General features: G+C 38.8%; 1 protein-coding gene across 10 annotated transcripts in view; it reads left to right on the top strand.

The window, feature by feature from the left end:
• The first annotated feature begins 1275 nt into the window (after positions 1-1275).
• Positions 1276-13251, top strand: part of LOC111251794 (uncharacterized) — a 14151-nt gene continuing 2175 nt past the window's right edge. For 2 of the 10 annotated variants that reach the window (XR_002673979.2, XM_086977238.1), the window contains exons 1-4: positions 2415-3068; positions 4732-4862; positions 6692-6865; positions 11023-11129. Coding sequence is in view for 7 of the 10 variants with exons in the window: in XM_086977238.1 (XP_086833364.1) it covers positions 6766-6865; positions 11023-11129 (207 nt within the window). In the remaining 3 variants the exon portion in view is untranslated. Of the gene's footprint in view, positions 1380-2414; positions 3069-4083; positions 4266-4731; positions 4863-6691; positions 6866-11022; positions 11130-11684; positions 12643-13251 lie in introns of those variants that run through there. The other 8 variants (XM_086977240.1, XM_086977239.1, XR_015318978.1 and 5 more) reach the window with 8 other exon arrangements.

Here is a 13251-nt window from a genome sequence, read left to right as displayed (position 1 = left end):
CCACTTTTTTGTTTTTTATTTAACATCGTCTGCAAACTTCAGAGGAAAACTACGCTTCCCAATTAAATACGAAGCAAGAACCCTTTTCAATCAGCAAATAAATGTGATATAAGCTAGATACGCCAGCGACGACTGAAGGAACTGCCATTACGATTATTATCGATAGAAGCGGAGTTTACTTAGATAGTGCTTCAAGCTTACCTTGGAAACGTGGTTACCCTCTGCAGTTGTCGTTCGGTGATTAATTTAACACCCCAATGGATGAACGTTTATTTATGAACGTCCGACCAAGTCAAAAATTTTACAAGAAATAGGTACTATAAACTTGCATCCAGGTCCGTGCCGGTTCAAAGCTACCTAGGAGGATCAATTAAATCAAAAAAAAGTTCTCCATGCACTACTTATCCCTATATCTGATGATATGAATGCCATCTAAAAGCAAGTTATCGTCCATAAGCAAACATAAGTTTCTTTTAGGCATAATTTTTGTTTCAGTTAATAGAACTAGTTGTTATGAATAGAACAATCGACTGTTTTGTGTCGATAAATTCAAATGAAAAAAATGACAGCGAGCGAAAAAATCTATTACACACGGGTGCTTCATTGAAAGGTACAAAGTGCTGCCACTATCGTTAACAGTCCTATTTCAGAATAAAGGATAGACATAGAATATTTCAGGCCAGCTTCATAAGGTTATTACTTTACCCGAAATTAGCCAGCAAGGAGATATTTGTGTTTTGACGCGATTCCACGCTGGCCGTTTATACAGCATGGAGAACTAAACCGTTTTCTGTGATGCTCCGAAGGGTGAACAATATTGTTGGATTTCCTTACGGCAGCAGATAGTTGTAGCAATATTCCTCATACTTGCCTTTGAGCCCGCTTTCAGTCTGCTACTGAAGATATTTTAGCCCAAACTAAAATGATCCGTATCTTTAACGTAGCGATAGCCAGTAGTAATGCAATAAAATAGGTGATCAGATAATTTCGTATGCTCTCGGACGTTATTATATAGCGAGATATTGACGTCAATAGTCCATATATTGATGTTTTTCATCGAAACATTTCCGTCGTTCACGTTTTTATAGTTATAGATCTGAAAGATAATGTTTGCAGTACGTACCCGCAACCTTGCTGGCCCCCTGTCAACTTTAAGTCATCAACGGAAGACAAAGTAAGTTTGGGATTGCGGATTCAAAGCGCGATCTTCGACTGATTCTCATACATCGCGAATCGTATTATCTCCGTATTCAGACAACTCACGAATCACAAACAACGAACTCACCTCGTGATTTGTGGCCATTTTCTCAAACATGTCTAAATTTCGCCCATATTGTCCAATCCAAATTGGCTAATATGCTCGAGCTTTTTCTAGACAGGTAACACATTTAGTACTTTTCATTCGTTAGACCCTTTACAACATTGTTAATAAAAATATGTCTCAAGCAAGTATTAAAGTCTGTCGGTATCATTTCGGGTCGGGATATCTTTCGGTATCTCTAAAAGCTACGCGGAAAAATTGGCAGTTCAATTTAATAGGAATCACTATAAATATCGAACTATTGGGAGACGGCTCACTGTCTGCATCGACAGCCCATAGAAATATTCGTTATGACTTTACTAAAACCAAAATAACATGAGACTAAGCCTGACTCATTACAGTGAGCATTAATATTTGCCCCCGGGGTGGACTTTTTCACAGATTGTAAAGCACCTTTTCGATTCGTACGTTACCATCAGTCATGGTCAACCATTTTGGAAATGGCTCGATTTATATGCGTTTGTGTAGACTTTTGCAGACGGATACGCGACCAATTGAATCTTCCTGCGTCAATCCCTGCGACATCGAGTCTTTTCTGCAATCAGTTTCCGTTAGATAAGTCAAACTGGCGATGGATGTAGGTTAGTCATCGTGGCTATTTATGTATCAGTCGTCTCATAAGCTGTCTCATCAGCTCTTTCGTAGATGGCTGATCACTGTGGGAAGGCTGTTCCATATGAAAATGTCCAAAAAGAAGGTGACAGAGCCATCTGTGATCATAAACAGCGCAGGTCTTTTTTTCAATAGGCCTTGTGTGTTCATCGTAACAAAAGCGTGCGGTATAGCGAATTTCACTCATCTTCGAGTCGTTCTATCTCAAATCTAGCTAAAGTCTATTCCAACGCTCTCACTACATCTGGTATTGCCAAATCAGCTTTCAGATGACATCGGCTCCCCTTCGATGCGGTTAAAATATTACCTTTAAAGCCATCTAGCTAAGAAAACGATCGGTAGCTTTGCAATAAATCAATAACCCCTATAAAAAAAAACCTCGGCACGTTTAGCGTTAAACTTAGCTTAGGAGCCGCGTGTAAAAAATTGCCGAGATCAGAGTAAACTTCTTCGCGAACAAAGAAGAACGTATAGCAACTCGCTTCATCGTATATCAATTCGGCCATAGATCGTGTAGAGGACACGACTCTGATACTGGCTGCATGCTCTAGATGCGGGAAAAAACCGTATCTTGCCATTTGTCGCCCTCTGGCGACCTAGTCAAATAGGCGAAATTGAACTTTACAAATTCCACCGGACTCGCCCAATAACTATGACAACGAGCGTCTTACGATTTTACATTCACAATGATCTTGTGATATTATGTTGTTGATTTATATATAGAAACGAAGTGCTTCACTATTACTACCACCGGAAATAGAGGGAATCTGATGTGAATCCTTTTTGATGCGAAAAAAATTGATCTCTGTCTTTTCCCAAAGCTCTGTTTGAAAAGCGGGGAGCAAGATATCATCTTGCTCCCCGCTTTTCAAAATAACGAAAAAAAAAAGCATTCGAAACGAAGAGGCCTCGTAACGACCGAGAAGATCTCAAACAAAAAAAGAGAGCAAGCTGAGGTTCATTTCATTAACTGAATTTGAAAACTGTGTTAACAATTGGAAGAACAGTGAATTAAATCTGGCGGGATTCTTCTTAAAGAACGCAACTGGATGTTGCGCCTTCGAGGCGCACGCTGCTGGAATAGAATCCTCAGCACTCACTTGATTCAACGGTATATACGTAAACGATCCTCATGGTAATATTTCTTCATTTATTATACAGTAGTTGGTCTCTTTCTATAACTTGCGATCTGTAGATATTTTTCTGTACCGTGAAGACTGATAACTGAAGTGGTTTTATCTTCAAAAGCATCATTTGCTCTAGATAACTGTTTCGAACAATTGTATAGCTCAACACTTATTAAATAGTAATTTACATATAGCGATGAGCTATAACAGCATACATATATATGCAAATCGGATCTATTAATTGTAAGTGTGCAGAGGTCTCCTACTAGGTTTTCACTGGTGAGCAGCACAATCAAATTTACTTTTTTAGCTAAACATTAACTTGTGTTCGGGGCAATCCTGTTCCAAGTCAACCGCCTCGGTAGCAAATATCGAGGATAGTTGAGGAGTGAAATCGTCTTTAAGTGCCTAACGGATGAAGCACAGCAGTACCCTCATCGTGTCCACGTCCTGTATTACCTGATATTGCCTCTGAGCTATTGATTCATTTTTATGTCATTATTAATATCTGTACTACTTTGACTGTAAAGTATGGAGTTCGTTTGCTTGTACCATAATCTGTAGCATGTCCTTTATAACTTTCTAGTCAGCCTTCAAGTAAAAGGGAGAAGTTTTTCAACCCGAGCTCACACAATGAGGAAATCTTCTTTGAAGTAAAAACCTTCATCTATTTAAACATACAATGCTATTGAACATATAACCGTGTCGAAAACACATCTCCGCCAAATGAAATGCGCCCACAATTCCTCGTTCAGGGATACAATATGTAATGGCACAGGCGGTGTCCTCGCTGAATCAATGTGTTGCCAAGCTGCTCATACGCGGAATGCAAAAGGATATGCACATTACTGTCAATCGAAAATGATGCCTGGGATTTTTATGTGAGATATGATTATTTGTGATGTCTGTATGTGCTATGATAAAGTCTTTTCTGTGTTGATTACAATAGTGTTCGTATTGCATTACTTAAATCCTTTCGGTTATCCTTTTATATTTCTATGTCTAAGTGTTTGTTCCTTTCAGGCGTACTCCTGTAGGATTTAACGGCCAGCCTACTACTAGTTGGATACGTATATTAAAAGCATTGTGATTCGTGCGACTGGATTGGCAGGCTACTCTCTTTGAATGTTGAATTTCATTGGTAGCATTCGCTATACCTTTGCTTGACGGCAGTATTTCCAGTTCACTTTGCAGGCGGGGCTATTGTATGCATTGACTTTCCTAGCGTCGTTTTCCTGAAACAGGACTTTTCTAGTACCTTTAGATTCTCTAGGATGCTCCATAGCGAACAATATTTCAATGTCGTTGAAAATCTGTATACGGTTTTTACGGTGGCTAGATAGTTGAATTTGCGTTTTTTTTCCTTCTCCACCATCAGACAGTCAGTCACTGACTTTGATTTAAATTTAGTCGTGCTTACATGCTGTAGCAAGTTGATCTCTCATCTAGCGCAAATTCTTACGTATTTGACTACAAAACAGTCATATCTATTTCTTGGCTTGTCACCGAAAGAAGTAATTTATTAGGATTTTTGTCCGCCTAGGACCATACTTGAATACTGTAGGAAAACTTTCCTATTACGTTTGCGTTTACCTGTTCCTAGAATGTATACACGACGTATGTCTTCGACGCACCGATATATCTTTTGTTTGTTTACTGAATCGTGAGTAGGTTCTTCACGTATGGCGTAAATTCAATTAGCGCTGTAGAATTTTCCTGGGATGCATCGCGATCGATAAGATGTACTTTTGAACTTCTGGTGTCGATTTCGAGGAATCACTGCCTTTCATCGAAATCAATTGGTAAGTTGTAATGTTGCTTTTTGAACCTCAATTTTTTTTCAAGTTTGTTTAGAAGTCTCCCCTCGGGACTGTGTCAAAAGTGCGTCAAAAATCTAAGAAAATTACTCTTATAATCTTACTTTTCTCTGGAGCTTCTTGAATTTGTGTTTGTGAGGCGCGCACTCCCATGTGTCCCGGTTCTTTTTAAAGTCGCATTATTATTGCTCCGGTAGAATTATATTTGTTTCTATCAGGCGCTCGATTACTATGTCATTGACGTTTAAAAATAAGGAGAATACGTGCTGTTTTCGCCTTTATGTATCGAAAATATTGTGGCTGCTCTTAGAGTGCTGGGAAACAATATCCCTCTAGATAAGCTGAGTTTTAGGCGATATGGAATAGCTATTATATACATGAGTACCTTTTAAGATGTCAAGTTATTGTGTCCAGGCGATTTTCTATTGTCTGGAACAGGAAACTTTGTTTTTACGATGTTTTAGCTATGGTTTGACGTTTATTGCAACGAGCCTACTCTTAGCTCTGAACGTATGACCTTTAATGAGTGCTATTTTTCTTTATAGGCATTTTATGTGATATATTCGGTAAGCTACGTAGCCCTGATCATTGTGGCGAGCCGCGTTTGCCTAGTGCTAATATAGCGACATTCCAATTGTCCTAGAATGTATTTTCTAAGTTACGACGGTAACTGTGATGTCAGCTATTAAGTCCTCCATACTTGTTTGACTCAGCAGCATAAAAAAGAACTAGCCTAGTTTCAGTTTGTCGATATTTGAGTTTTATTGTGCTTAAGTAAGTACAAAATTTGGGGTAATGAGGCTCTTGATCCCAGAAAGCTGGAAAACTTTATTACTCCAGAGGTTTCTATTTTTCTTGTCTCATCTATTCCTCTTTCTTGCAACAACCCCTTGACAAAAGACGTACCATGTTCCACAGGATGCGTCAAATGAAAAGATTGGCTAGCTTCAAAGTGGGTAAACAGATTAGCCAGGAAACAGGCGTTTTAATTGATCATTCTTATTGCTGGGCTGTATAGCATCTGCTTCGTCTTCGTAAATTGGTACATTTACTCAACCTAGATACGAAATGGCATTTGGGTCACAGTGACCCACTTTTTTCCAGATGATCAGCTAGTGAAACATACAGAGCTATAGGGCAAACCGTGTAAGCGAATTTTTCGTTTTTTTAATGGCAGACGGGCGGACTATAGGAACGTTATCGTAATATTGATATGAGATAGCTACATACGTTGTGCATCTGAGTAGAGTTCATTTTTTTTTTTTTTTTTTTTATTTTTACTTTTTGATATTGTACTAAAGTACGTCTCAGTTCAAAGAATATTCCTATGAAGAATTCGAAGTCTGTGTCAAAGATCTGCTGACATATTTGTTATATATTGCCTTGCCTAGTAACTTACACTGTGTACAGAGCGTAGACTGCCTGGGTAGACACTGTTTCACCTCTCTAATTGACCAACTTTCAACAGAGGTTGAAAATGAGGATTACCCCGCCTATGCCCACATATGTGTGGCGACGAGTTCATCTTTAATTTTGATACGCGATTTTCGACAAGTTTTATTGTGTCGTGAGTGTCTGGTATATTTTTGATATAATACGATGTATCCGTTGCTATGGCGCTCCATATTCTTTAGAGAGTCTTCGACGATTTTTCAGTTATACGACGGTAACTATGTCTACAATACGGCTCTACAATAATGTGGGTTCTTCTTTTCAAACGGGCAAATTTATGTGAGCTGGTTGAAGGCGGCAACCAAACCCAAGTATGACATCTTCTCTCTTTTAGCCTTTTGATTTCCTATATAATCTTTCAGCTCCATCGACAAAATCAGGGTCCAGGACGCTCGAGACCTAACCTAACCTAACCTACTTGAGAACTATTTATATTATGGCCTATTCGGGACCTCTATCTTCCTTTAAAAGGCGATTCGAACTGTCCTTGGCAGCGTTGCCCATTCGCGACGTCAAAGTGCAACCTATAGTTAAACGTAAGTGGTAGATTTGCGATATTATTAGTAGATTGAACTCTCCATTCGCCGTACCATTAACTTTTGCGCATGTGCAGATATTTTTGGGCGTCGTCATGAATGTCAGCTTCTTGACGCAAAACACCAGATCACTCGAACAGGTCCTGTCTTCTGTCGGCCGTTCAGTAAACTGGCTTATGCAGGCCCCAGTTGAATTCACGTATTCACTAAGATTGACCGCATCGTCCTCGCGCAAAAGGTCATGCGTCAGTTAAAGTCGGTTCTGGCTCTGAGTTCTTCTCTGGTGTCGTAAACTCAGCTCATTTCTTTACTGTGTGCTACGACAAAAAATACGGTGCTCATTAGGTTCTATCCCAAATTTAACGTATAAATAAAACGATTTAAAATTCGCAACTGGCAAAAAAAGCACGGAATTGGTCGAGTACACGTAAGCATTATAACGTCAATACGAAAAACAATATAGTTGGCTATGATAGATAAATATATCAAGCTTGATAATGACTAGGATCATAGAAGTCAACAACATTGTTTATGTACGTAGCAGAAGTTCTTAGTTAGAACAGCTTCCACTTGATTGCCTCTGAGACAAGCGTTCTTAAAGCTATTACAAACTGTCTATAAATTAGACGGATTATTCGTTCGTGCTTCTGTGAGCATAATTATACAGGAACAGTTCGTTATTGTTGCCTTACAACAGTTGCCTCGAAGCAGTAACTGTTTTTCCGTATCGGGCCGCGCTCGTCGTGCATTTCACTAGCATGCAACTTGGTCGCCAGAAAAGATCTAATTATTTAGTATTAAAAAAGCCAAGGTCAAATTTATAAAGTTCCTACAGCTATGAAGTTGCTGTGAAGGCAGCGCATACAATTACTCTTTACGACCGGAACTGTACGTAAACCTACTACCCTAACGAATTTACATGGACCCTTAGCAGCAGCAGCAACAAGATAAGGTTCCATTGTCCATTAGAACGAGCTTTGGCGAACGTTCCCAAGTTAGTGGTCATCAAGGCCTATCGAATGAGCGGGAATAGTCGAACTGACGGAACGGAGGCGGAACCAGAGGAAAATCAACCTGGAGGTGTTTACGGCTGGTCCTTCTATTTAGTATGCATGTGGCTAGCACATAAAATAGAATCCATCTAACCGAGATGTTCACCGCATTGACATAGTTTTACCTATTGTTTTATAAGGAAGTATCAAACCGTATGCGATTATCAATTACGGTCAAATGTCGTAGAATAGAATGCCTGTTGAAACATAGCTTGAACATTACGATACATGCAGATAAAAACGTGAAATGTGTGTCCTTAAGGCGCGCGACAATAGCGTACTGTTTTTCGGTTACTATAGCGAAGCAGTAGATAAGCGATCATTCACTTTGTTCTCAAAATTCGTGGGAGAACATTGGACGATCTTTACCAGGAGTTAAACGAAGTTTGAATTACCCATTTTGAAATGTGGCCGCCTAAAGCCACGCTTAAAAATAACTATTAGTTCATGGAGGACTGTGTATCTATTGAGCTACGAGATCACGCGTTGTTGGCAATATCCGTGCATACGTTCTGCCTAAATTGTCGATAACTTTTGCTGTCCATCATTCCACATTCGTTGCCATTTGTACCTTCCGACACCTTGCAGAAGCCTCTTACCATCTATGCAGTAGTTTCCGCTATTACGCACTTGCTTTGGAGCTCTTGTCGAAAACGACGTAATACGGCCTGTTCTCCGTAGTCTATTTTTCGGTTTTAACGTCCAGTCTTCAGCCAGCTCTTCTCTATCACGCATATATCTTGCAATGTTTTTAATTAGCATTTATCTCTTTACCTATGCACCACTCGCCTCTCGAAGTTCTAGCCGGTGCTCTAAGTGCATGCTTCCTCCAACCCCCCCCCCCACGTGACCGCTAATACGAACAGATACGTTCAAAATGTAATTAACTATAGACTTTTTTTGCTTCGAGTTAGTTGTCTATGGTTGCTTAATACTAATTATTATAAATAAAGTAATTTTGTTGTTTTGCTTCGAATCGTTTGCGTCAGCATAAATGTCTCGCGATGTGACGCGAGTAGTCAGTATAGTAAAGATCAGAATACTACCGATATTTTGTCACTGTTTGCTCGCTGATCGACAAAAGCAACTTCTCCACCGCGTATTTGATGCTAGACGTATGTGTTTTGCCGTGAGGCTTTACGGGCTGGTCTGTTAAACTTCTAACTTGATTCATGCGTTTATTGAAAAAACGAAGCGACGTATCATTCGACGACGCGTCTTACATCGTAGCATTAGCTGACGCCAGCATATCGCTCAGCTGGTTAGAATAGCGCTGCGACGTTAGACCGAATACGTTTCTGTTGTATGCTTAATATATGTAGTCATGCTACATTAATTTCGTATCTTTCTTCACATATAGCCTATAACGGTTCGACTTTAACATAATCGGCTAGTTGGGCACCGAACTACACAAGTTAGACACTGAGTTTACTAGTTCAAACTAAGTACTGATCCTATGTGTGTAGCAGCTGATGTTCCACAACGCGTCTATTAACTTGGTCAAATAAGTAAGTTCAAGCGATATTTTTTTGTGTCTAAGCTCATGTAATAGATCTGCATTCTGTCCGCTCCTGGCCTACACGTCACGTTACGATAGTCCCTAGCAAAAATATATCTTAGATGACTAGCTTAAACCTTCACGAAGAAACGGAGTTTAGACGAAGTTGTAAGTGAAGCCAATTCAATGGCTGTGCAAGCTCGATCCTGGTATTTCGGCATGCCTCTTTCGATCCTGTCCAAAAAAAAGATCATCAGTGATTCTGTCAGTAGTTGTATACTGTCTTGATGAAAGACTATTTCGAAAAAAATTTCCATTTCTACAACAGATCAATTCACCTGTCAATCTGTTTTGGCAATGACACCCTGCAGGGATACCTGTTACCTAATAGATTAAAAAAAATGCGATTGTATACTTAAGCAAAGTAAATTAGCAAAATAGAAGTGGTCTGAAGTTTGAATGCTTTGGCCCGCGCACTTTCGCAGAAGTGTACAGATAACTTCAGGGCCGAAAACTACGAGGTAGTCGTATGTAAGCGCTTTGAATGAGCTAAACTATGTAATTAACCCAGCGATCGCACATAAATGCCTTACTGCTTTCATCAGAAAGATATCAATAGGGTAAATTTTTATTTTGTTGGTAATACAAACTATTTGGATTTGAATTTAACAGTGCGGATTAGTGTGACGACTATTGTGTCTGTATTCTTCTTTGTAAGAAGATTGCTAAGTCTGCAATGCAGATTGTAAGAATATTGTCAATTGAACTCGAAAAGTCATCCAAAAACGTGATTACAATAGGTTTATTACCAGATCTACCCAGTCGGACTTTACCGACTTTATCCGTAGACCGTTTGCGTTCATGTCATATCTATTCATATGTGTAAACTTTACCACGGTCATGCTACAATTTGACCTTAATATAATTATTGGAGTAATTATAAATACTTGCATATGTATACAGGTGCGAAAATATCTTGTCGACGCAGGGTCGTCATCAAAGCAAAGGTGTAGCGATAGATCTAGTTAGGATAGAATCTTTGCGAACGTCGACAGCTACGAGGACCTTCAGAGTGTGCCTTCAGTTGAGATGATTATGTGCTAGTCGTTGTTTGTAGACTGTACTTTTGTTTCCGACAAACGTCAAACGTAGTAGGCCATCGAATCCGACTCGCTCAGCCTTAGGGTAATTAATGAAGGCGATTTTAGACATCTAAAATTCATCGTAAGTTAAATACCCCCTGTTTATTAAGACGATGATCAACATCGATAGCAAATCTCAAAGCTTCAAAGCACGAACTAGTTTTGCCACCGCTTCACCTCGTGACCAAGTTGTTGGGAATATTCTTTCAAATGATGCATCTTAAAAAACGTCATAGAGTAGCGAAAGAAAAAAGACAAAAAACGTCATAGAGTAGCGAAAGAAAAAAGACAACAAAGAAAACAATAGAAATGGAGAGAGGCCACCTAGGCACTTGGAAAATAGACCAGAAACCATTCGCTTCTTAGCATTAAAACAAACAGCAAAACAAAGTGAATAAAAAAAAAAACACTCTGTTCTGCAGTATGAATAATTTCCCCTTTTTTTACTGGCATTCGAAACATCAGAAGGATTGACGTCTGGTATATTACAACGGGTGTCGTTGTATCTGCAGCGCAAGCCACAGGCGCTATGTTCGAACGGATTCGGGAAGATTATCGTCCCAGGAAAGGACGTAAGTGCTGATTATATTAATAATATCGATAGAATTGTAATTAATAACAAAGAATAGCGATACTGTTTCATTGAAAAATTTCAACTTTTACTAAACAATGTTATTTTTCATATATTGAAAAACACAAATAATCGCTTTAAGCGTATGTCGAAACGGAATACCGTGTAATGCCGATATATTCAACCGTTATATCTCCTAAATTGTATTACAATTAACAAAGAACATAAAAAATACCTTAAATAAAGCCAATCTTGAATCTGCTGTATTTTGTAGTGATTTAGGGCCACTTTACAGCCTGTCCGTTTCGCAGGTCCCTTTTTCGCCTGACGTGATAAAATTCTTACAGTAAGAAAAATCACAGAATGCAGGTAGAATTAGAGTGACAATGTGGATGGCCGATTGTTATTATTAGTTAAATTTAAACTTTAGCATCAACACTTTATATTTATAAATAGCCAAAATGCTAGAACTGTCTCTTTCGTGAACATACCTGTTCTTCTAACTGTTCTTAAGCACAGCTGCGTCTAATAATAACTTTGTTAATTAACTTGCAAGTACAAGTTCTCATCGCACTATATGCTCCTACACGCTTGGAGCCGGAAACGTTATGTTACAAGTGGAAGATACCACAGTCTGCATTGTTTCACCATCCATTGTGCCTTTAGCTTAGTCTAAAGTGTACAACATTCTACGTTGTATCATATTCTTCAGGATGAGACTGCTTCTCATCCTGAAGAATATGATACATCCTGAACCGGAAATAATAATTTAAAAGAAATGAAGAATAGGAATTACTCGTGGCCTAACCCATGGAGCCCTGACGACATTATTATTGCATGCTGTTACCAAGCTAAAGCTGCACTCGGTAATCAGAAGCAGGAGTTTATCGCGCTTCCGTCTGATTGTTCTATCGTTTAAGGAATTTTGTTTACTTGTAAAGTAACAACTATATCATGTGGTCCTTTATGGCATAAAACATGCTGTACGCTATTGGGGGGTCGTTTAATGTGCCTTATTACGTAGCCTTATGCACAAACTGTAAGTGACGTGTCTATCTATCTGTTTGTCTGCCAAACAAAACATCAAACTTGTAATTATAAAAGAAGCCGTAATTTTTTTTTCACTATTATAAGTTGGCCTGAAAGTTATAGTAACGTGGTTGACCGCAAATAACAAGTAACTTGTGAGCGTGGTATTTGATTCTTCGGATCCAAATAAATGTATTTGTTCTCTCCTGGGAATTTCAAGCAATAAGGATCGTCGGTCGCGTAGGCATAAAATATATTCAAAGTACCGAACTATTCCCACTTGGTCAAATGGGTGTCGGTAACATAAACTTGTAAATGAAAATTTAGATGTGAAATCGGCGAACTAATTCTTTGTTTGTTTTCTTGACTTGTTGTATTTCAATATGCGTTACAATCTCTTAGTAATATAAAATTAGATACAGTCCATAAAAGGTAGCGCCAAATCTGTCTCGTTTAATAGCATGGTTCTTTTCATCTAATAACCTTAAAATAATATAGTGGATACGTACTGCAGTTAAAAAAAATCACTTTATTTTTTTCTCTGTTGTTTATTTTTGTTTATGTTAAGGTAAAAGCTTGGCGAGCGACCGTTATCTAAGTGATACTGCATACATTCCGCAATTGAAGTCTACCGTGATTTATTACATGTCTATTTTACCATAATCCAAACAGTATTGGTCTTACTTTATGATAATAGTAAGATTGGATATATATAAAACGTACCCAAAGAATCCTTTCTTTATGTTAAAATAAGATGTCCTCGTCCGCCTTGCCTAGCTGTTACCCGCTTTATATTGGTTGGAGCCTTGGACATTCTGTTATGCCCCTTTAGTAACTCGTTATGAAACTGCTCAATTGTTGCCATAGAAGAGCGGAAAGTGTCGTGATAGGTTATGACAGAGTGCGTCTTCATTTCAAGTCAAGGACAATGACAATTCGACCCAACTTGCCTAGCTAGTATTTTTTGATAAAAAAACCTTCTGGAAAAGTCACTGAAGCGTGCTTTCAGAACAACGTAACCTCGTCATCAACTTAAGTTATTAAGTGCGCTTCATAAAAGTGGCAAGAGTTGACAGCTGTTTAGAGCATATCAT

The sequence above is a fragment of the Varroa destructor genome, unplaced genomic scaffold, assembly GCF_002443255.2.
Source record: "Varroa destructor unplaced genomic scaffold, Vdes_3.0 BEIS01000001.1, whole genome shotgun sequence".
In the NCBI taxonomy this organism is placed as follows: domain Eukaryota; kingdom Metazoa; phylum Arthropoda; class Arachnida; order Mesostigmata; family Varroidae; genus Varroa; species Varroa destructor.
This window is presented reverse-complemented; position numbering and strand designations above follow the sequence as displayed.